At 43.6% G+C, this 22816-nt stretch overlaps 3 protein-coding genes and 1 long non-coding RNA gene across 13 annotated transcripts in view; 1 reads left to right on the forward strand and 3 right to left on the reverse strand.

The window, feature by feature from the left end:
- Positions 1 to 3926, reverse strand: part of LOC133489943 (cGMP-dependent protein kinase 1-like) — a 37752-nt gene extending 33826 nt beyond the window's left edge. For all 10 annotated transcript variants that reach the window (XM_061799284.1, XM_061799286.1, XM_061799282.1 and 7 more), the window contains exon 1: positions 380 to 3926. In XM_061799284.1, coding sequence (XP_061655268.1) covers positions 380 to 581 — 202 coding nt within the window. In that variant the 5' untranslated portion in view covers positions 582 to 3926. The remainder of the gene's footprint in view (positions 1 to 379) is intronic.
- Positions 3927 to 4071: 145 nt separating this feature from the next.
- Positions 4072 to 11133, reverse strand: wdr45 (WD repeat domain 45). Its single transcript, XM_061799294.1, has 10 exons — positions 10858 to 11133; positions 10181 to 10255; positions 10002 to 10106; positions 9814 to 9919; positions 8428 to 8522; positions 8273 to 8352; positions 5336 to 5544; positions 5154 to 5255; positions 4939 to 5084; positions 4072 to 4861 (listed from the first exon to the last, which is right to left on the reverse strand). Exons 1-10 carry the CDS (start codon positions 10904 to 10906, stop codon positions 4752 to 4754), a joined length of 1077 nt encoding a protein of 358 aa, XP_061655278.1. The 5' UTR covers positions 10907 to 11133; the 3' UTR covers positions 4072 to 4751.
- Positions 5474 to 5944, forward strand: LOC133489945 (uncharacterized). Its single transcript, XR_009792057.1, has 2 exons — positions 5474 to 5615; positions 5659 to 5944. It is a non-coding gene; the product is annotated as an uncharacterized LOC133489945 (long non-coding RNA).
- Positions 11134 to 14182: 3049 nt separating the features above from the next.
- On the reverse strand, positions 14183 to 17950 carry LOC133465231 (zinc metalloproteinase nas-4). Its single transcript, XM_061747786.1, has 10 exons — positions 17801 to 17950; positions 17706 to 17738; positions 17588 to 17641; positions 16382 to 16425; positions 16208 to 16277; positions 16026 to 16140; positions 15292 to 15464; positions 14668 to 14749; positions 14472 to 14593; positions 14183 to 14381 (listed from the first exon to the last, which is right to left on the reverse strand). The coding sequence occupies exons 1-10, from the start codon at positions 17847 to 17849 to the stop codon at positions 14236 to 14238; spliced, it is 888 nt and encodes a 295-aa protein (XP_061603770.1). The 5' UTR covers positions 17850 to 17950; the 3' UTR covers positions 14183 to 14235.
- Positions 17951 to 22816: the final 4866 nt, after the last annotated feature.

Below are 22816 nucleotides of genomic sequence, written 5' to 3' on the forward strand. Positions count from 1 at the left end.
TGCACACGCTCACACGCATACGCAGCCACATATGCGCACACACATGTAGTTGAATCCACTCACTGCAGCATCCAAGCTGACTTTTGGGACACACGAGTGGTGAGAAGTAACAGCGAAATGTAAATACTTTATTGCTGTACTCAAATAGAGTTTTAAAGTGTCTGTAATTGACTACATATGCTCCCACACATAGTTGTGATTTGCAAATTAATCTATTATTATTATTATTATGTTTTACCCTATCCTACGGTAAGTTTTATCTTAACTATCTCTACTTCTACGGAAGTACAAAGTGTGAGTACTGTAGCCTCCTCCGGGACATCCTTTGATGTTTTAGTTGTATTGTGTTTTCTTTTGAAAGAGTAATAAACACACTTGCCTTGTGAGGTCGCAATGTTATTAAATGAAGCCTCTAAAGGAAGTTCTGTTGCGTCCTGATTCTTCCTCAGATGATGAGCCTTCAAACGTTGACAAAGACCAACAAAATCAAGCACCGGACGGCCACACTGCACCCACACAGCTGATTTTGACAGCACCTCTTCACAATAAAAGTCACGAGTTCCCAAGCGACAAATGTTCATATTGATAAACAGGAAGAGCAACGATTTAAACTATGAATTCATACACGTCCCAAAATATGTGACTCTTGAAAACGTGTACAGAGAAATCCCTGCAAATAACTTGCGCAAAATTTTAATTTGCAATTCCCTTCCAAATGTTCAAATACTATTACTTTGTACACAAATAACTTAAAACTAACAAAAGTATTTATACACTGCAATACATTGGTGACTTATCAGTCATGAATTAAAAGGAGTTTACTGTCTTATAACCTTTGGACTTTTTTCCCCTTGTTTGTTAGATTTGTTTTTGTTCTTTACTAACAAAATGTCAAATTTATGTTTATATACCAATTTTCTGCATAAATATATATTTCCATCCATTTTCTTTTACCGCTTATCCTCACTCGGGTCGCGGGCTGCTGTAGCTTATCCCAGATATCTTCGGGCGGGAGGCTTGAGGCACCCTGAACCAGTCACCAGCTAATCACAGGGCACATAGTAACAAACAACCATTCACACTCACATTCACACCTACGGGCAATTTAGAGTCTTCAATTAATGCATGTTTTTGGGATGTGAGAGGAAACCTGAGAAAACCCACCCAGGCAAGGGGAGACCATGCAAACTCCACACAGGCGGGGCCAGGATTTCAACCCCGGTCCCCAGAACTGTGAGGTAGATGTGCTAACCAGTCGGCCACCGTGCCGGCTAAATATATATTTATATATCAAAATTTAAATACAAATTTTGGGGAAAAAATCCTGCAAACTCCTTTATCGATATTACTAATTTTATAAGTTCGCCTTCTTTTTTTCTCTGCTGCTTGGAGGCAGCAGCACACAATGACGGTGCTCAAATTCTCCAGACGAAGAAGACCCGCAAAGCAAACAACAGGGCTGCGCCCGAACGGGACAAGCAGGCGAGCCAATTCGAGTTGTATTCTTTTCATTTGATCAGAGGTGGGTAGTACGCTCTACATTTACTCCGTTACATTTATTCAAGTAACATTTTCCATAAACTTAAAATGCACTATACCTTTTACTTGAGTATTTATGTGAAGAAGGATCGACACTTTTACTCGTTACAATGATCGACATCCCGCTCGCTACTTTTATTTATGCATTCCTGCGTGTGCGTATCTATTTTTAGACTCCATCTTCTACTTCCGCATAGGGTGCCCATTGCGCCAATCAGACGACACAAGGCAGTCACAGGACTTCTCACGTAGCCTTCGCGAGCCAATCAATATGACTCAGGAAAAGAAAAACAGCCGCACAAGTGTGTTTACTTTCCAGACTGTGAAAAACAACGGCTTTGTCATGCAGCGCTTAAATTGTGACTGCTCAAATTATTTCAGGCCACTTCTAACTTGAGAACACACCTTGCAGTAAGTTGCAGATGTTTCTATTGTTGTTTTGGCAGTGATATGGCAAAATTAGCTCTATCATATGGTGCCGCGCGCACACACACACACACACACGCAGTCTGGTCAGCAAAAAGCTTCTTCATGAAGTCATTTCAGTGAATAAAGCAAATAATGTTTCTGTAGGGCCCAATGCACGTGTTGGTTTTTGGGCAGTTTAAAATTGAAATGGTGGCAGATGTGTGCCGACTGCCATGTTATTTTTTTATTTTATTTGATGCTCATGCTCGGATTTAAAAATAAATAATCAGAAGTTACTCCCAAGTTACTCTTTACTTGAGTAGTTTTTTCATTGAGTACTTTCCTACTCTTACTTAAGTAAATTTTTGGATGACTACTTTTTACTTTTACTTGAGTCATATTATTCTAAAGTAACAGTACTCCTACTTCAGTACAATATTTGGCTACTCTACCCACTTCTGGTCTTAATGCCCAGCGCTAGTCTCCTCACATTCGACCTCGTCGTCTTGATCATAGTCCACCTTCAAACTTGCTTTTGTTGAAAATTTGACCAAATGCTTTGTTTGAAGTAAACAATGCCGACACCCCAAAAATTTGTTCACTATTAATATACAGAGGTACCGTCCGTGACTTGCAAGTTTTTCCAGTTACGAACTATCACTGGTTTTGTTGTTGTTCGGCCACAATGTACTTAGATGCCCTGGCGTGTGGGCATGGAGAGCCACAGGAGCAGTTTCTTCAACGGTGTAAGCAGTTAAATACAAAATTAGAACACGCAAGGAGCTGCTGTAGGCCACAACTCGACGAACCGGCCAACCAGATTCCGGCTTCTGACTGAACTCGCTGGGCCACGACCGTGAAAGGCACACATCCAGCACTAGGACACTGCAGTACTTATAGGTTATTACTTTTCCATGATGTTTTTATAAGTTACATTTGTCTTTATTAAAATGTCACAAAAATATCTCGAAACCAGTTAAGTCTGATGAATGTCGTTTCTGTTTTTCAGTCAAAGTCTTTGACAAACTTTTTTTTCTGATTTTACCGATTGTTGTCCCTCAAGGAAAAAGTAACCTCCCACTCCGATGTAAACTTTGTGTTGCACCACACACATTTGCAGGCATGTAAGAAGAGCTAAAGTGTGCTGCAACTGCATCTCTTGAGCTGAGCTCAAGGGCCCACACACTAGAAGTCTCTCCAACAACAAGTTTCCCTTTTTTTACATTTTTGTCCACAGTTGGACTCAAACCTGTGTGCTCCGGGTCTTTTAGAGAGGTTGAGGAAATGCTGAAGGAAAACGATTGATGTTAGAAATTCGAAATGGGGAGTATAAACTGCAGCAGAGCTGTAAATTTAATTCTATTGTTAGCAAAAAATAAATAAAAAATGTTCAAGCTTCAAATAGATTTTCACTTGAACTTTCAAACTTGTACGAGGCAATACAGGACATTAGAGGGGGTTAAAAATTATAAAAGATGTGAAGTTCTCAATGTTTCGGTTCAGACAGAGAAATTTGAACATTGTGTTTTCGATTAAGATATTTTGCATACATCCATCCATCCCTCTTCTGAGCCGCTTCTCCTCACGCGGGTCGCGGGCGTGCTGGAGCCTATCCCAGCTATCATCGGGCAGGAGGCGGGGTACACCCTGAACTGGTTTCCAGCCAATCGCAGGGCACATACAAACAAGCAACCATTCGCACTCACAGCCACACCTACGGGCAATTTAGTCTTCAATTAACCTAGCATGCATGTTTTTGGGATGTGGGAGGAAACCGGAGTGCCCGGAGAAAACCCACGCAGGCACGGGGAGACCATGCAAACTCCACGCGGGCGGGGCCTGTCCTAAGAACTGTGAGGCTCGCTAGGCTACAATTCGTTTTGTTGACTGCTTGTGAGCCGTATCGTATTAAAAGTATGTGAACGGACCTCAAGCAAGCCTTGAATTAAAGTCCTCTCCCGAGCACCGGTGACCACCAGCACACGTTTTCCCCCCATGTTGTTCTTATAATACACACAACGCGATCGATTGTTGTTGTCGTCCTGGCCGTGGTAACGAGTGTATGCGGTCTCATTTGAGTTGAGAAGACAAAGCCCAATGATCGTAAAAGACGGGATGCGGTGGTATCGGAATACAAGATTTTATTGCAGTAGTCTGACATAGTCCAATCGTGAAAGAGCAAATTTGTCGTCGTCCGACATTACGCGTTGTCTGTCCCACACTGCCGACATGTTTTTTTTTTTTAATAACTATTGGCTGTCAGATATTTACAATACTAAGTCAAAAGATGCGCAACAAGCCTAAAAATAAACCAGCTTTTGGATTTAAATATACTGTACACGATGGCGACGCAGAGTAAATTTCTCTTGCGGAGCCGATCAATGACATCATTGTTCGGATCTGCAAATTATGACATTAAAGCCGATCAGCATATAATGCTAATTATCGTACGATACCGATCAGGCTGATGAGATCGGTGTAAATTGTAGTTACAATGTGTGTAATAACTTTATTTAAAAGGTACATTTTGGGTGTTGGACTTTTCTTTCGATTAAATAAAACAAATCTTTATTTTGTCACATAACTATGTTCATCTTTTTTTGTCAACAACAACCCCAATCAACAGGGGGCGCTGTGACAAAAATGTCAAATAGTTGACATGCCCACATGACAAGCTATGCTATGCTACTAGAAAAGGATGTCTTGTATGTATAACTCTCAGTCTGCTTGTGACCATGACCACCACCGACTCCTCCCTTGTCCGACACACCTCCTCCCGTCTTCGCTCGCCTTCCCGGCAGCCTTCAGAAGTCGTCATCGTCGCAAATGTCTAAGTAGACGTCAAAGGCTTCTCGGTTGCAGTTTCCCTCGGGCGTGAAGACGTACTTGTGGAAGGTTCCGTCCACGCAGATGGCTGCGGGTGACACGACAAAAAACATCAACGACGTTTACGCGTTTCCAGAAGACGGCGAGGAGCAAGTGGCGGCTGACCGATGACGGAGTTGACGTTCTTGGATGTGTTCTTCCCGAAGGCGCAGATGCACGCGCACTCGGCCGGCACGGTGAAGCTGGCCAGCGACCACTGACTGTCCACGTACTGACCGATCACAGGGCCCACCTTGCCAACGCGCGCCAACCTGACACACACACGCGCATACACGGTCAAGGCGGCACGGGGTTGAGGGCGCGGGCCGGTGCGGTCTTACGCGGAGCGGCGGTTGAGTTTGGTGTCTTTCAGCGCAAAGATGTGGACTGTCCCTTTGTCGCTGGATGCGCACAAGAACGACGAATCGTGACTGAAGTTGATGCTGCATACAGGAAGGAAGTGGACACGGTCGGCAGCAAGTTAGAAGCGGTCAATGGGAGCGGGCGGGTGTGCGGCACTTACCAGTAGAGCGTGGCGGGGTCTGTGCCTCGCCGCAGCTCCACCAGTTTGTCGCGGCTGCTGGTGTCGAAGAGCCGGATGAGCGTCCCCTTGCGAGATGCGGAGGCGGCCACACTGCCCGGCTGGTTGAGCGCCACGCAGGCGATCTCGCTCTGGTGAGCGTTGATGGTGAACGGAGCCGCTGACGTTCCAGGTTTGGTGTTGGACAGATCCTGGAGGAGGGGAGGGGACGGGTGGGACATCGTTCCCGACAGGAAGTGCGGCTCAGCCAGCCGCACTTCCTGTCGGGAACGACAGGAAGTGCGGCTGGCTGATATGGACTTCAGTGACATCAGTCAAGCCAAGTTTGAATAATTTCTGCTGATATCAAACAAGCTTTTTCCAAGGCATTAACATGCATCGATTTACACAGAAATAATGGGAATGATTACAGTGCTGTGAAAAACTATTGGTCCGTTCTCAAATTCTTATATTTTTGCATAGATTCCCCACTTTAATGTTTAAGCTCATCAAGCAAATGTAAATATCAGACAAATATAACCAAAGTGAACTTAAAATGCTGTTTTTAAGTGGTGATTTCATTCATTAAGGAAAAAAACTTCGAATTATTGGCCCTGTGTGGAAAAAGGAATGGCCCCCTAAACCTAAGAACTGGCTGGGCCATCGTCAGCAGCAACAACTGAAATCAAGCGTTTTCTGGAACTGGCAATGAGTCTTCGCATCTCTGGATATATTTTGGCCCACTCTTCCTTGCAGAATTGTTTGAATTCAGACAAAATGAAGGGTTTTGGAGCATGAACGGCCTTTTGAAGGTCATGCCACTGCATTTCAATCGGATTCAAGTCTGGACTTTGATTAGGCCGTTCCAAAACCTTCATTTAGTTTGTTTTTTTTAAGCCATTCAGACGTTGACTTGCTGGTGTATTTTGGATCATTATCCTGCTGCAGAACCAAAGTGCGCTTTAGCTTGAGGTCACGAACATTTCCTTCAGGATTTTCTGTTAAAGAGCAGAATTAATGGTTCCATCAATCAAAGCAAGTTTTCCAGGTCCTGAAGGAAAAAGCAGCCCAAGACCATCTCACTACCACCAGTTGACTGTTGGTGTAATTATCTTTATTTTTGGAATGCTGTGCTACATTTACGCCAGATGTAACGAGACGCACTTTCCAAAAAGCTCAACTTTCATCTCGTTTGTCCATATAATGTTCTCCCAAAAGCTCTGAGGAATCATTCAGATTTTTTTTTTCTTTTTGCAAAAGTAAAACAAGCCTTTGTTCCTTTTGCTTAGCAGTGATTTTGGCCTTGGAAATCTGTCATGGATGCCATTTTTGCCCAATCTCTCCCTTATTGTTCTGTCATGAGTAGCATTACCTCCAGTTGCACACTGACTGTGGAGTATCTGCAACATTTGCACAATCAACATTGTCCCAGATTATCGCGCTACTCGTCACTTTAAACCGAATCCACTCCTTGAAGTCTCAGCGCCCTTTGCACAATGCTCATTGCACCGGACTACTGCAATATTAGTCATTCGAACTGCTCTAAGTGCTAGAGGACTCTACATCTTTTGCACAATTGTCAAAAAAAATGTATTACCAGATAACTATAAACCCTTTATTGCTCAGTGACTGTTTTTGTCAATGTCTTTATGTCTCCAAAGTGTTCTCTGTCAGTTGATTGTCTGTTGTCGTACTAGAGCGGCTCCAACTCCGGAGACAAATTCCTTGTGTGTTTTTTTGGACATACTTGGCAAATAAAGATGATTCTGACGAACTCTGACCTTAACTGAGGCAACGGAGGCCTGCAGTTCGTTACCAGTTGTCCTGAGTTCCATTGTGGCCTCCTGGATGAATCATTCCTGGTCTCTTGGGGTAATCTTTGTAGGCTGGCCACTCCTGGGAAGGTTCACCAGTGTTCCATGTTTTCTCCATGTGAGGATAATGGCTCTCTCTATGGTTCACTGGAATCCTAAAGCTTTCGAAGTGGCTTTTATAACTCTTTCCAGACTGATCAATGTCAATTACTTCATTTCTTGACTGATCGTTTCATTTTGTTGCAACTTTATTACGTCTTTTGTCTGACTTGATTTCGTCGGGACAGTATGTGTTTAAGTGATTTCTTGATTGAACAGGTCCGGATGTAATCAGGCTTGGTTGTGATCATTGAAAATTCATAAAATATTGTGATTAGCCACAATTAATTAATGATTTAAAAAGGGGGGTGATTTATTTTTCACACAGGGCCACGTAAACGTTGAGTAGGTTTTTCCCCTTAATAAATAAAATCATTTAAAAACAGCATTTGAAGTTCACTTGGGTTATATTTGTTTAGTTAGTTACATTTGTCTGATAATCTTAAAGTGGGGAAACTGCAAAAATATAATTTGAGAAGGGGGCCAATACTTTTTCACTGTATTTTGTCTCTACAGATGATTTATTAGTTTTTCCTCTTGGAAATGGTCAGTGCAATGGAAATGTCCATCCATCCATTTTCTGAGCCGCTTCTCCTCACTAGGGTCGCGGGCGTGCTGGAGCCTATCCCAGCTGTCATCGGGCAGGAGGCGGGGTACACCCTGAACTGGTTGCCAGCCAATCGCAGGGCACATACAAACAAACAACCATTCGCGCTCACAGTCATGCCTACGGGCAATTTAGAGTCTCCAATTCATGCATGTTTCTGGGATGTGGGAGGAAACCGGAGTGCCCGGAGAAAACCCACGCAGGCACGGGCAGAACATGCAAACTCCACACAGGCGGGGCCGGGGATTGAACCCAGGTCCTCAGAACTGTGAGGCTGACACTCTAACCAGTCGGCCACCGTGCCGCCTGCAATGGAAATGTATTTATTGAAATTTTTATGAAATTATTATTGTCCGAGCTGAGTGGAATGATGTTGGCGACAAGAAGTAGAAAGATGAAAGTCAAGTGTGTGGACGTTACAACCAACTGCAGACTTCCACATTTGTGTCCCGGGAAGACGAGCAGCTGCTTCTCCAGACTGGTACACAAGTCACACAGACCTGCTGGGAACAGCGGCGGTTGTTACAAAATGGCCGACGGGGGGAATATGGTGTCAAGGACTGAGTGGGCGAGACCTTTGGGGTTGTCGCGCGTGTCAAACTCAAACAGCTTGACCGGCTTGTCGGGAAAGCTGTACACGTAGATCCGGTTCTTCAACACCATGACGATCCTGGAGAGACAAACTCCAATTAAGGGGGCCAAAAACACCAGTAATTGACACCCCCACCCTGACCCTGAAGTTTAGAAATGAAGAGTTCCAACACAAAAGCCGCCAAGCGCTATTATTTTATTGTTGGATACGGCCTTTCCTAACCCGCAAAACCAAACAGGTACTACATAAAACTGGTCGGGACAAAAAAGGTTGATTGCAGAACCCACCAAGTGCCAGAAACATTTTACTGCGTCATCCCCACTGAAGCCAATCACGAACCTGCATGTATTATCGCCATGACCATTTCTTCACTCGTCAAACATGTTTGAGGCAGTTATTTCTCGCTAACTCGCTGCTTCGATTGTGCTTGAAAGTGTGCAATGTCAGTACTGTTGACCTGACACTTCAGTTGGGTGAGAAAAAACAAGGAGAAGCTACTCTTCAACGTGCGAGTGAGCAAATTTGTCTTCTGCAACTCTTGAATACACAAAAACACAACTTTTTTGATGCTCCTTTGTATTTTTGACATTTTATTCTTTGTAGCACTGTAGAGTATGTGAATTACTAAAACTATATAAATAATGTATATTCAATTAAGTGGAACAGTGGACGACTGGTTAGAGCGTCAGCCTCACAGTTCTGAGGACTCGGGTTCAAATCCAAACTCGCCTGTGTGGAGTTTGCATGTTCTTCCCGTGCCTGTGTGGCTTTTCTCAGAGTACTCCGCTTTCCTCCGACATCCCCCAAAAAAATCCATGCTAGGTTCATTGAAGACTCTAAAGTACCCGTACGTGGAAATGTGATTGCAAACGGTTGTTTGTTTATGTGCCCTGCGATTGGCTGGCGACAAGTTCAGGGTGTACGCCCCCTCTCGCCCAGAGTCAGTAGGGATAGGCACCGGCACGCCCGCAACCCTCGTGAAGATGAGCGGTACGGAAGATGAATATTCAATAAAGTATATTTGAAATGAGTAATTCATTTTACATACAATCTGGTCAAAAACTATTTGAATCGACAAAAACAACTGAGGGGCCACAGGGGAGCTGAGACCCGGCCGACTTCTTGGGACCAGAGTCTAAAGAAACTGCCCTAAAAAAAGAGACGAAAGTCCCATTTTTATTTAATTTCCAAAATTAAAAATTGGTTTTAATGAGCACGTCCGCAGATTCCACGAGGAAGTCTTGGCTGATGTTGGTCACAATCAAGAGCGTCAACACGATCTTCAGGAAGAACAGAACGGACTGTTTGCAAGCAATGTGACTTTTCGTTCCGTTTGAATGGTTAGCAATAAGGGTTATTTGTGGCTTACTTGTCGTGTCGCATGCGGACGCCCAGCACCGGTTTGGTGAACGTGAACTCCAACACCAGTTTATCTTTGGCGTCCCGACACTCCCGCGCATCGTCCCAGATCAACACTGAAACCAAATACACCCGGCCACAAGTGCAGGCTCGTGGTCGTCATCGTCATCATTATCAACAAGGGTTCAAGTCACCCACCTGATATGTCAGAGAATTTGGGATTGACTCCACCCCCGACCACGGCCAGTAGGTTGGAGCGATGCAGCATGGAGCACGACGCCACGCTGCCCACCTGCTCGTGATCTGGAAAGGAGGAAATGACGTGCCCACGTCAGGGAGCGCAGGTTAAGAGGGTGGCAAGACGGCGACATGCTCACCCAGGTGGCCTTTCTCCATCAGAGGCTCGACGTTGTAGATCCTCACACCAGACTCCATGGAGCAACAGAAGCAACCTGGGGGGGGGAAAAAGCACTTTTTAACACTACAGCAGCATGAGGCAAATGTTTGTGCTCAAGGGCCACGTTTGACTTTTGAAAACAGACAGACAGGTCACCTGATTTGGAGATTAGCGTTAGGGACCATCTCTTGTATTATTCTGTATAATTAATGGACCTTCTATTCCATCAAATGTAAATAATGAATTTATGTAACTTATCACTATACTCATTGTTTGAAAATAGTTATTTACATTCAATAAATTTAGATAAATGACTGAAAATCAATACATTTTTATTAACACATTTTCGGAACGGCTAAATAAACGACCAAATCTCTTTGTCATGTAAATTACGATTAAAAGGATGGACCGAGTTGTGTGTTGGCCATTCAACTTCATCAGGTCTGAATGTTTTTATTCTTAAAACGAGCTCAATCTCATTTCTTTAATGTGAATAAGCACACTGTAGTTAAATTAAACCTTACATTTTTAGGTTCAGGATTACACGTTGAAGTATGGACGTGCATTATCGGCCAGAATGAGTAGGAAGGTGGAAGTTACTGTGGTGCTGAAAGTGAAATGTGAAGGGGCAATTTAAAAATGTAAAATGAATCTTACTGTGGTCCTGGTTAAACTGCAGACTGTTGACTCCTCTCTGTTGGGCCATGCTTGGACGTATAAACTCTCGACCTTCTCCGGACCAAAAAACAAACGAAACTACACTAAACTACGTTAAGATAACCTAGACTAAGCTGCTGTTAGCTGCCTAACTTTGTCCACCGTGCCAATAGAAAGCAGCAAAAGACTCCAAAGACGTCGCAACCCGACTTTTTGTTTGTGTGTGCTTGTGGTAAACTGTCCACACGACGTTTGGTTTGTTTACGGCGGGTGACGTCACTGTGCCGACGTCCGGTTCGCAGGCACTTCCGGTTCTTTTTTTACGAAACTTTTCCCCAACCAAAAAAAAACATTTATAGATGAATAAATATACGCCACGCATGCAGTAAACGTTTCTTAAAAATTACATTTACTTTTTAACCGGACGACGTGGAATTCCAATCCCGTGGTCTGTTCATCATGCGCACACGCAGGCAGGCCGCGCGGCGGCGCGCTTTCATCAAGTACCGTGTTGGGTCAAAGCGTCGCGGTAATATTCCGAGTAAATGTGATGGGTATTACCGTACATCCGTGTACTTTGTACCACCAAATGAGCACACTTACAAACTTCAAGACAAGATAAAAAAAATAAAAAATAAAAAGTATAGTGGTACCTTGAATTAAGAGTTGAATTCCTCGTGACTATGCTCGTAACTCTTTCTACACTTGGCTCCTTTTTATTGCTATTTTATTTATTAATAAAATTTCGTTTAATCTCTAAATGTTAAATTGTCTTATGTTGGAGTTGTATGTGCAGCACTTTGTTGCAGCTGCGGTTGTTCTTAAAGTGATATTTAAATAAAATGTCCTTGTTTATAAATTATAAATAAAATCGACTTACGATGGATTTATAATTTATAAATTTACTTGATTTATAGGTAAAATTGACGAGATGAGGCGGCACGGTGGACGACCGGTTAGAGCGTCAGCCTTACAGTTCTGAGGACCCGGGTTCAATCCCCAGCCCCGGCTGTGTGGAGTTTGCATGTTCTCCCCGTGCCTGCGTGGGTTTCCTCCCACATCCCAAAAACACGCATGGTAGGTTAATTGAAGACTTTGAATTGCCCGTAGGTGTGACTGTGAGCGCGAATGGTTGTTTGTTTGTAAGTGCCCTGCGATAGGCTGGCAACCAGTTCAGGGTGTACCCCGCCTCCTGCCCCATGATAGCTGGGATAGGCTCTAGCACGCCCGCGACCCGCGTGAGAAGCGGCTCAGAAAATTCATTCCCATTCAAAATGAAAATTCAGCTCATTCAATTCACCTTGGGGTTGATTTTCAACATTTAAAAAATTCCTTATTTCTCACCAAAATTTTCTACCTTTTTGACCCACAAAACTCCTGTACTAGGACATATTCAACATTATTCCCTCCAACATTTCTCATCTTATTCAAAGCTTTCAACTACAAAACCTTTTCGACAGTCCAAATATTCCATCACACCAAGAATTAAACTATTTCCACCGGATTTTTCTACCTTTTGACCCACAAATTTCCCATATTAGTCTACATTATACCCTCCTGCTTCAACATTTCTCAACTGATTCAAACTGTTTCAACTTCGTGTTCAGCTCATTCAAGCCATCCTGTGAGCTATTCCAAATTGCTAAAAATTCCCTAGATTTTCAAAATTAAAGCCTGAAACTCAAAATGTTTACAAATATACCTACAATTTCCTTATTTCTCAACCGATTCGAACATTTCAACTTAGTGTTCAGCTCATTCAAGCCATCCTGTGAACCGGCGAGGTGGCCAGAGTTGGAAGAGCAACTCGAGCAATGGATGAATGATCAAAGAACAGCCGGGAGAAGCGTCTCTACAGTCACCGTTCGACTGAGGGCAATAACGCTTGCAGAAGAAATGAAAATCGAACATTTTCAAGGAGGTCAGTCTTGGTGCTTTTGTTTTATGAAGCGTCGCCATCTATCCATCTGGGCAAGGACTACCGTGGCGGAGCAACTTCCGGCGGATTACAAGGAAAAGCTGGCCATCTTCCGCTCCTTCTGCAGTAAAACGACAAACGCATCCAGCCCGACCACGTCACCAACACGGACGACGTGCCGCTCACTTTCGACATCCCGGTGAACCGCACTGTAGAGAAGGGGACCACCACGGTAGCGATACGCACAACGGGGCACGAGAAGTCGGCTTTTACTGTTGTGCTTGGTTGCCATGGTAATGGACAGAAACTGCCACCAATGGTAATTTTTAAGAGGAAGACTCTGCCTAATGAAAAGTTTCCAGCCGAAGTCATCGTTAAGGCCAATCAAAAGGGCTGGCTGGACGAGGAGAAAATAAGAGTGGCTGAGTGAGGGGTACGTAAAGAGACCAGATGGGTTTTTTCCACGTCACTGTCCCTGTTGATCTGTGACTCCATGTGCACCCATCTCACAGCCGCTGTGAAAAACCAAGTGCAACTAAGACTGGGAGGTACCGCTGGGCGAGTTACACCACCATATGTGAATGCTTGGGCTAAGGTATCTGCTTTGACTGTTCGAGCTTTTGCGAAACCCAGCATAATTTCGGATTATAAAATTGCAGTCTAGTTTAGAAATTACTTGAATTTATAAAATTCACTGTATTGTATCAAATCAATTTATCCTATTAAATGCCCCCCCCATTTGTCACTCTAAGAAAAATAGCACCACATTGTATATACACAAAATGTAAAGATATTTAGTTGTATAAAGTGAAAGTACTGTATGCATTTGTGTTGGTGAGCTTGGCATGGTGAGCTGGATTCTTAGTTTGCACGTGAGCATCTGGAAACGAGTTGCAGCCTACAGCAGCAGCTTGCAAGTGTTTTCATTTTGTATTTGTCCCAATCAGTAAACTGCTGAAAGTACATGGGCCACTGTGGCGCTAAGGCATTTGACCATAATTGGCATGCCCAAACCCGGAAAACAGGTTAGCTGACTTCCTGTGTATGCTACTCTAACAAGGACGACTACAGTTTGAAGCCAAACTTGCCATTTTTTTTATTGCTGTGTCTTCACACAAATGTACGTCATTTATGCAAATATTGTAAACACAAAGCCTCAACATCAAATTTTGTTAAAAACAAAAAACAAAGACATTGAAGTTTCTTTGTCATGATCCCCTTCGCCATTCACCCCAATCGGATGGAATTATTTAGACCGGTTTTGACAGATTAAGATCGCTCCTTTAACGCGAACCCTCCATCCCACCCGGTAGGTAATTTATCTGAAACTCGCTCATTACTCAAAATTTGGCTCAGAAATAAATAAAAAAAAAATCAGGTGGGGAAAAAACCCAGATCAAGGTACCATTGTAGTGATGCCACAAAAAGGTGACCGATTTTATTTCAATACTGTCATCTGTTCAGCTGGTGTTTCTGGCGCCCTCCAGCAGGGACCGGGTGGTATTGCGGGGGAGGGCGATGGCATCTTCCAGCTGCGCAATAAAGGGTGGCGCAGATTTGTCTGCAGGTTCCAACCACTTGGGTGCCACCACTCTGCCCATTTGGTCTGGTAAAGATGGAAGACTAGTCAAGCGCACGTTTGTGGGTAGAATCTGAGTGTTAGCAATGTTAGCGGCTAACTCAAAAAAGAACATACCACATTTGTAGAGCAGACGAACTCTTCGGACGTCTGTGTGAGTCATGCCGACGCGCTGACCCATGTTACTGGCCTCCACTTTGGGCACGATGGTGGGCTTCCCATTTGCCGAGAAGAAAGTCCTGCGACCGCCGCCGACACACAATCAGCCAAACCGCCACCGTGATAACTTTAGCTTGCGTGGTGCGTGCGATACCTGCCGTAGTGCATGATGGAGGTCAGGTCGTACGCGAGCTGGAACGTTTCCCCAATTTGCTTCCGGAAGTTTTTATGATGCCCTTGAAAACAAAGCAGAGGCTGTGCTGGGAAGCACTCCCTATAAATTACATTGTGCTTTCACGAGTATCGGCTAGCCCATATATCGAGGGCTCTAAATGCATCCCAAAATGCATTGACAAAAGCAGTCTGCATTTGAATCATTCCCTTATTCCTGACTCCCTAATCACTATAGAGGGATTTTTATTATTACGTGGACTCGTGGATAGTTTGTTAAAAGTCCACTCAAAATCCCTCTTTAGTGATTAAGCAATGACTGATCAGAATCATTCCCTACTCCACAATCACAAAAGGAATTTTAAATGCTGGACTATATCGTGGACCTAGATAGGGCTTTTTCGGGAACCATCTTGTGATTCTGGAGTAGGGAAGGAGTGAATATTCAGAACACTCAGAATCATAGGGTCCTTCCCTACAGTGATGTTTTTAGTGGAACTATATAGTCCACTAAAAGTCCTAGATGCTGATTAGGAAATGATTGTCAACACAGCCAGAAAGTTACAACTGTCGACTGAGTGAGACGTTGGCGAGAAACTTTCCCGACCTTGCATGATGTTACCGGACACAATGCTGATGTATTTCCCGCGGTCCATCCTTGTGTGCTCGTGGTAGAATCCCAGCGCATGGAGGACCTCGTGGACGATGTTGCCGAACCTGCAGTTGCTGCCCATGTGCACATCCTGCTTGCCGCCTATGAAGCCCACGTAGGACGCACACCTGCGTCATCACATGGAACGACTCCAAATAAACCACAGGTGTCAAAACCAAGGTCCACGGGCCAGATGTTGGCCATGAAAGCTTGCATCAAAGTTTCCCTTGACTTCGGTTCAAAATGAGCTATAAAATGATTAGTCATTCACTATATGGTTTCACAAAACCCACCATAAGTGAAGAGTTCATTGAAAAGGGCTACATATGAAAATCCAAAATGTTGATTTGCCAGAGTCCCATTCATTCCAACAGGCTACCTTCCCTAGCATTAGCTGAAGATAGTAGACGAATGTCATCAGGTCAGTCACTGCCACTTCCTCTCAAAGAAGTAGTAAAAGACAATAGCCAGGTGAGATCCTCTGAATAAATAAAAACCACAGAAGTCTCAGACCAATTAACATTTTCCCAATGTGGGTCACCGGATTTGGATGAAGTATTGGCGTAGGTTCTATGGACATTCGCCCATACCTACTCCACACCTCCCTCACATCGGTCTGGGTTTGCAACTGCGACCTGCCCCAAATAGTATAGCAGCTCACATGTATAAAATAGAGAAACTTTTCTTACCCAAAGCCGTCTTTGAAGAAGAGGTAGTCCACCTCGGTGGTACGCTTGTGGAAGGACAAGCAGGTGTGGGAATAGATCATGTTCAGCGCCATCTCAATGTCATTGGTGCGGAAGCCTTTCGCACAGAAGGGTTTCGCATTTAGCTCACCGTTAAACATTTGCGCACACACGCGATCTCTCACCCAAATTGGAATCAATCTTGTACGGGATCTTTGTGGAAGGCCACAGTCTGTCCACTGCGTTACGGTTACTCTGCACGGGAAAAAACGAGATCTTATTTCACCTCCTAAACAAATGGCATCCACACATCAGTGCATAAGCATCAGAAATCACTTCTATGAGACGCAAAGACTCACTTGCAGAAGCATGTCACCCTCCGCCACTGCATCATCCATCAAGCCTGTCGACACAGCACAACAAACAGCATTTTTTCATCGCGGCACACCCTCGAAATGAAACCATCCCAAAATTCTAACAGTATGCACAGGCTGCGCATATTGATAAAAAGCATCACCTCTCTGCCCATCGGTGTTTTTCAACCGTTGCGCCGAAGTACATTAGAAAATCCAGAGCACACCAAATACGTCTGAAATAATGCTCATCTCAATTTACTCCCAAATGTACTTCACCAGTGTGAAATGTAGGCCACAAAGCTGTTGTATGAATGGCCAACAGGTGGATCCAATGGCTCATTGTGCCTTCTGCCATCTAGTGGTCACGCATTCAATTGTTCTGCTTCTCGCTATGTCACTGGCATGGATGAAGCTAGATCACCTGATGATTCATCTATGGAAAAAGATTTACACTTCACAAACCTAATGCCAAAATGTCTTTACCGTTAGGTGTCCGAGCTGAAGTTTCATGATTTGCAACGTTTTCTGAAGATGCTAATGACATTTTTGGATACATCGGATTTCTCTCCTATTGCTTAATTTGCCTTTTCCATGGAAACTAACAAATTAATCTTGGTGTCGAAAGAAGGCCTCTCTTTTCCTTCTTTTTGAGATGTCACTCAAGCTGTCTTGACCGTTAATGGCATTGGAGAGATTCTCATGTTGCAATAAACCAGAGGGATCTGTGCACTGAAGTGCCAGTATGAGACTGCTATTTTGCATTCACACAATAGCAGAAAGCAAAATGCTGTTATTTCTGAGATATGAATGTATGAATTTGTGAAAGTGTGGGAATTGCTGCATGTCTTTCCCATTATTGGGATTGTATAAAGACATGCACGTGAGGAGTTTCAAGTCTATTTAGTATCATTTAAGCACTTTGAACTACAGAGTTTGAAGGGCATTTCCATCAAATTTCATGTTGCCAATTGAAACTAGCGTCAAGAGGAATTTGTTGAAACTTTCCAGGGGTTGCTACGGAGCTTTAAGGGACTGTGGTTGCAACCTTTAAAAAAGGATACCTAGACTTGCAAAAACCAATGAGTTTGTGCATGTTGATCCCCAAAAAGGCTACATAGTCATCAACAGAATTACAAAAAAGAAAGGGCCTACCAATAATCATCCTTGTCATCATTATTATTATTAGAAAAAGAAGAAGTGCGCACTGGCCTGCTAGCGTCTCCGGGTTGTTCTCGGTGTACTCGAGTGCTTTGATGAGGATGTCTGCATTGGATTGATGACAATTGATCGTGGATAATGCTGACGAAAAGTGACATGCTAACTCTACCTTTGTCTTTGGCTGGTGACGGAGCACAGCGGCCTGAAACAAAACACACATCAAAAGAAAACGCTCAAGAACAAGTTCATGTTGTGGATGTTTACCATGCTGACGGGTTGCACAGCAGAAAAGTGCAGCAAAGAGCAGCAACATGGTGGCACTGGCTCATTAGCGCTGAAGCACATCACCTGGGCGACATCTTCTTAAATAAGATCATTTGCTAATTAACTGGATTGGGAGCCTTCTGCCGCCCGATGACTGGAGGACTGCACTGCAATTGTCAATCGAAAAACACTGTTCACTCCGCCCTAATTATGCGATAGGGACTTTTATACAGTGGACCTAGATAGTTCTCTTAAAAATCCCTTTGTTGTGATTCAGGAAGGAATGAGTAAATGATCCAAAAGTCAGCGACTTGTGTTGGAAATCAGTGATCGTTTCCTACTTCCCTCATTTTAGTTTGCGTGTGTGTGTGTGTGTTTGAGTGACAGGAGGGGATGGATTTGATGGAAATCACTGAGTTGCATTTCACTGTATGAAAAGTGCTTTATAAATAACATTTTGCTTTGAATCACTGCGCAACCGTCCCTTGCCATATTGGAGTTCACATTTTGCATTCTCACCATATCACAGATTTTTCAATCGGAGATATCTAATTTTGTATCGCAGATTTGTGTCGTTGTGTCTACATTGTGTCTTTGTCGATCTAGAGAAAGCCTATGACAGAGTACCCACAGAGGAACTGTGGTACTGCATGCGCAAGTCTGGAGTGGCAGAGAAGTATGTTAGAATACAGCAGGACATGTACAAGGGCAGCAGAACAGTGGTGAGGTGTGACAGACAAATTTAAGGTGGAGGTGGGACTGCATCAGGGATCAGCCCTGAGCCCCTTCCTGTTTGCAGTGGTGATGGATAGGCTGACAGATGAGGTTAGACTGGAATCCCCGTGGACCATGATGTTTGCAGATGACATTGTGATCTGCAGTGAAAGCAGGGAGAAGGTGGAGGAACAGTAGAAAGATGGAGGCATGCACTGGAAAGCAGAGGAATGAAGATTAGCCGAAGTAAGACAGAATATACGTGCATGAATGAGAGGGGTGGTGGGGGAAGAGTGAGGCTACAGGGGGAAGAGATAGCAAGAGTGGAGGACTTGAAATACTTGGGGTCAACAGTCCAGAGCAATGGTGAGTGTGGTACGGAAGTGAAGAAACAAGTCCAAGCAGGTTAGAACGGGTGGAGGAAGGTGTCAGGTGTGTTATGTGACAGAAGAGTCTCTGCTCGGATGAAGGGCAAAGTTTATAAAACAGTGGTGAGGCCAGCCAGGATGTTCGGATGAGAGACAGTGGCACTGAAGAGACAACAGGAAGCAGAGCAAATGAAGATGTTGAGGTTCGCTCTCGGAGTGACCAGGTTGGATCAAATTAGAAATGAGCTCATCAGAGGGATGGCCAAGATTCGATGTTTTGGAGACAAAGTTAGAGAGAGCAGACTTGGATGGTTTGGACACGTCCAGAGGAGAAATAGTGAGTATATTGGTAGAAGGGTGATGAGGATGGAGCTGCCAGGCAAGAGAGCGAGAGGAAGACCAAAGAGAAGGTTGATGGATGTCGTGAGGGAAGACATGAGGGCAGTTGGTGTTGGAGAGGAGGATGCAGGAGATAGGCTGACATGGAAAAGGAGGACGCGCTGTGGCGATACCTGAAGGGACAAGCCCAAAGGAAAAGAAGATTACAATCCAAGTGACTCCCAGAGGAGTATAGGCCATCGAGGACTCTTCTTCATCCAGCACAGCCAGCTTTGGGTTATCCTCTCCGCTTCTCTCCAGTTGCTATCGCGTCTCTTCAGCTCTGCCTAGGCGTCCTGCCTTCTGCTGTTTTGGGGCCATACTCTCTTCCATTTTTCCTTCCGAGTGTGCAATGTGTCTGCTACCCAACTGCACATCTATGGTAAACATCATTAACTAACTTAATATAACGTAACACCACCAGTTAGAACAAATTGTAATCCGTCCACTGATGGTCAAGGGCAGACAGCTGCTGGTGCACTTTCAGTCGCTTAATTGAGAAAACGGTAAGAAATGAAAACACGTAACATCGCGTGTCGCTCACCAGGCCAGGCCCTGCCTTTCAAATCCACATGCACTCAAAGTCAGTGTACATTGTGAGGATGCCAACCCCAAGTGGACAAAAATAATGCCTGCAGCTCACATGCATATTTTGTATTGGTATTATGCGTAAAGGTTTAAAATATATACAAATAATAAAATGAATACATGGTCACCATCAATCGAGAAAAAACAAAGGACTACAGTATGGGGATTTAGAGTACCTTCTGTTTAGTACCACATTGTGCCACAACATGCAGCAATGAGCTCTACTGGAAGACATGCAGCAAGATTAAGAGAAGAGAAGCAGAGGCGGAGAAGGTCCCAAACTAAGCTCCAGTAATGTTCATTGTTCCCACGTTTGTTAGATGCAATGTTTGTATGTGTTGATTCTTTGTTTGTGATAATCTAGGACTTGTTTGAAGGTTATAATTAGACAGGGACCTGTTTCAAACGCTCCACCATCACTCCAGTCCCCAAGAAAGACACACTTAATGTTGAAGTAAAAAAGTAACAACAATCAAATACACTTTTTTACTCAGGAAAATAACAAAAATTGTGTGCCGACAGTGAAGCCGTGCATTTCTTTCCATTTACTGTGGATTGTTTGACAATGACCTCCCAGTCATTTTCCTCAATATGTTAGAAAGGGGGCGGCGCGGTGTCCGACTGGTTAGCACATCTGCCTCACAGTTCTGAGGACCCGGGTTTAAATCTATCAATCAAATACACTTTTTACTAAGGAAAATTTTAAAAAATAGCATGGCGACAGTCAAGCTGTGCGTTTCTTTGGACTTTTATATTTAGTGTGTAAGTTAATTGAAGACTTTAAATTGTCCGTAGTTGTGAATGGTTGAGTGTCAATGGTTGTTTGTTTATATGTATATATGGCAACCAATTCAGGGTGTACCCCGCCTCTTGCCCAAAGATAGCTGGGATAGGCTCCAGCTCGCCCACGACCCTATAAGTGGTATGGAAAATGAATAAATGTTAGAATTGGACCTATCTGCATAACTGGTAAAATGCTATTGGACAGCTGCGCTGATGCTTCGTCACGCAATCACCTATAAATGATCGCATGCTAAAATTGGTGACTCAATAGTAACTATGACCATAATTTCTCGTGTATAATGCGCATTCCCCCCCCCCCCCCCCAAAAAAAATTGTCAAAAGTCAATAGTGCGCATTATACATAGGTACAGGGGCAAACGGAAAAAAACTTTCACATTTTATAAATGTATGCAGCCATCTAGTGGTTATGAAAAAGCTGTACACTTTCATTCCAAAATGCCACCACCACCTAGTGGTTATAAAAAAGGTGAAGCCTACACTTTCATTCCAATATGATAGGGGTACGTATGACTGTATATATGTACAGTTGTGCTCATAAATTTACATAACCTGGCAGAATTTGTGAAATATTGTATTTTTGTTTTGAAATATGACTGATGACTGAACAGCAACCATCATTAATTTCTTTATGGTTATGTTTTGTTTAATGATAATGCTTTGCTGAAATGCTTGACCCTTTAATTTGAATCCCATTAAAATAAAATTGAATATGGCCCTCATGTTTTGTATAAAGAATTGTACCCATCTTAAAAATTCTGCCTGGGTAATCAAACATATGAGCACAACTGTGTGTTTTCTAATTTACTAAATAAAAGTAGGGCTGGGAATGTCAAAACAAGAGCCAAGTCAATAAAAAAGAATGAAAAAGAAAGTTTTACGTGTTCAAATAAAGTGCTTAACTTCATAATAATAATAAAATACAGATAATACTTCGTTTTGATCATAAGGGTAGAAGCAAAATCATGCATTGTAAAAATGCATTACACATAGGTAGAAGGGTTTTCCAGAATTTTGAGGTCAACTTTGGGGATGCGTATTATACATGGGTGCGCATTATACACGAGAAAATACAGTATTGGTTTGAAGAGGTAATTGTAATCTGATTACCCTCCTGGACGTGTTACATTGCTCGTTACTCAAAATGGCGGCCAATTTGGAGTTACGCGTTACCGGCATCACTGGTCGTGACATCATGTAGTTGGTGGACCAATCCCAGCTTCGCCTCGGTGTGTGTTGCTACATTGTGAGAGTGTCGTTTCTGCGCGACTCAGTGTAAGATACAGTATGTACATGTGTACATATAATGCCACTATATGTTTGTGAGAAGAACTAGGTGCGTATCTGTAATGGAACATGGCAAACAAAAACGCTTATGCAGTGTTGTGTAAATATGCAGCTAAGATGGAAGCCCTCAAAGGTGGTAAAAGTACTCATCAGTAGCTAGATAGATAGATAGATAGATAGATAGATAGATAGATAGATAGATAGATAGATAGATAGATAGATAGATAGATAGATAGATAGATAGATAGATAGATAGATAGATAGATAGACAGATAGATCGGTAGATGCCAAATTATTAATAATATGAAGAATATGAACCTAGTCTTTTGTTTTCGATTGAGAACTAAAGTGGATGTGTGGTGAGCAGAATGTTGCCAGCCGAGTGAGGGAAGGAAGGCGATAATACGCAAAATGTTGCCAGTTGTCTCGTGGGGAAGGTTCCTTTTTCTTTCTTTAGCAAGCGCCTCTATCAGCAGAGAGGAAGGAAGGAAGGAAGGAAGGAATGAAGGAAGGAAGACTGGGACTGGTTGGAGGCGGTCTTCCTTAATTCCTGCTGGCGACGTCAGATGAGCGACCACGGTGGTGAAAGTCATGTGCGCGGCGATGAAGAGAGGAGCTCTTCATCATCAAATGCGGCGCATCCATGGAGAAAGAGGCCTAGGTTAGGCGGCACTCGCACACACTCCAACCTTTTGTGCGTGTGCGTTGCCGGCAGGAAGCATGTGACCGCCGCCTTTATGTCGCACGCCATCTACGGCCAACGCAGTCTTCAAATTGGGTGTTTCTCGTCCCTTAAATGTCACTAAAGTCAGATGCAACATAAAACACAACCATTACAACCCGGGACTTTCAAATTGTAATCTCGCGATCACAGCGCGCA

The sequence above is a fragment of the Phyllopteryx taeniolatus genome, chromosome 15 (genome assembly GCF_024500385.1).
Source record: "Phyllopteryx taeniolatus isolate TA_2022b chromosome 15, UOR_Ptae_1.2, whole genome shotgun sequence".
NCBI classification, from domain to species: domain Eukaryota; kingdom Metazoa; phylum Chordata; class Actinopteri; order Syngnathiformes; family Syngnathidae; genus Phyllopteryx; species Phyllopteryx taeniolatus.

Coding starts and splice junctions, on each gene's coding strand:
- LOC133465231 (XM_061747786.1), bottom strand. CDS start 17,849: ATGTTGCTGCTCTTTGCTGCACTTTTCTGCTGTGCAACCCGTCAGCAT. Junction 16,141..16,207: donor CAAGATTGATTCCAATTTGG/GTGAGAGATCGC, acceptor TCTGTGCGAAAG/GCTTCCGCACCAATGACATT. Junction 14,750..15,291: donor GTCCGGTAACATCATGCAAG/GTCGGGAAAGTT, acceptor TTTGTTTTCAAG/GGCATCATAAAAACTTCCGG.
- wdr45 (XM_061799294.1), bottom strand. CDS start 10,906: ATGGCCCAACAGAGAGGAGTCAACAGTCTGCAGTTTAACCAGGACCAC. Junction 10,256..10,857: donor GCAGTTTAACCAGGACCACA/GTAAGATTCATT, acceptor TCCCCCCCCCAG/GTTGCTTCTGTTGCTCCATG. Junction 10,107..10,180: donor GATGGAGAAAGGCCACCTGG/GTGAGCATGTCG, acceptor CCTCCTTTCCAG/ATCACGAGCAGGTGGGCAGC.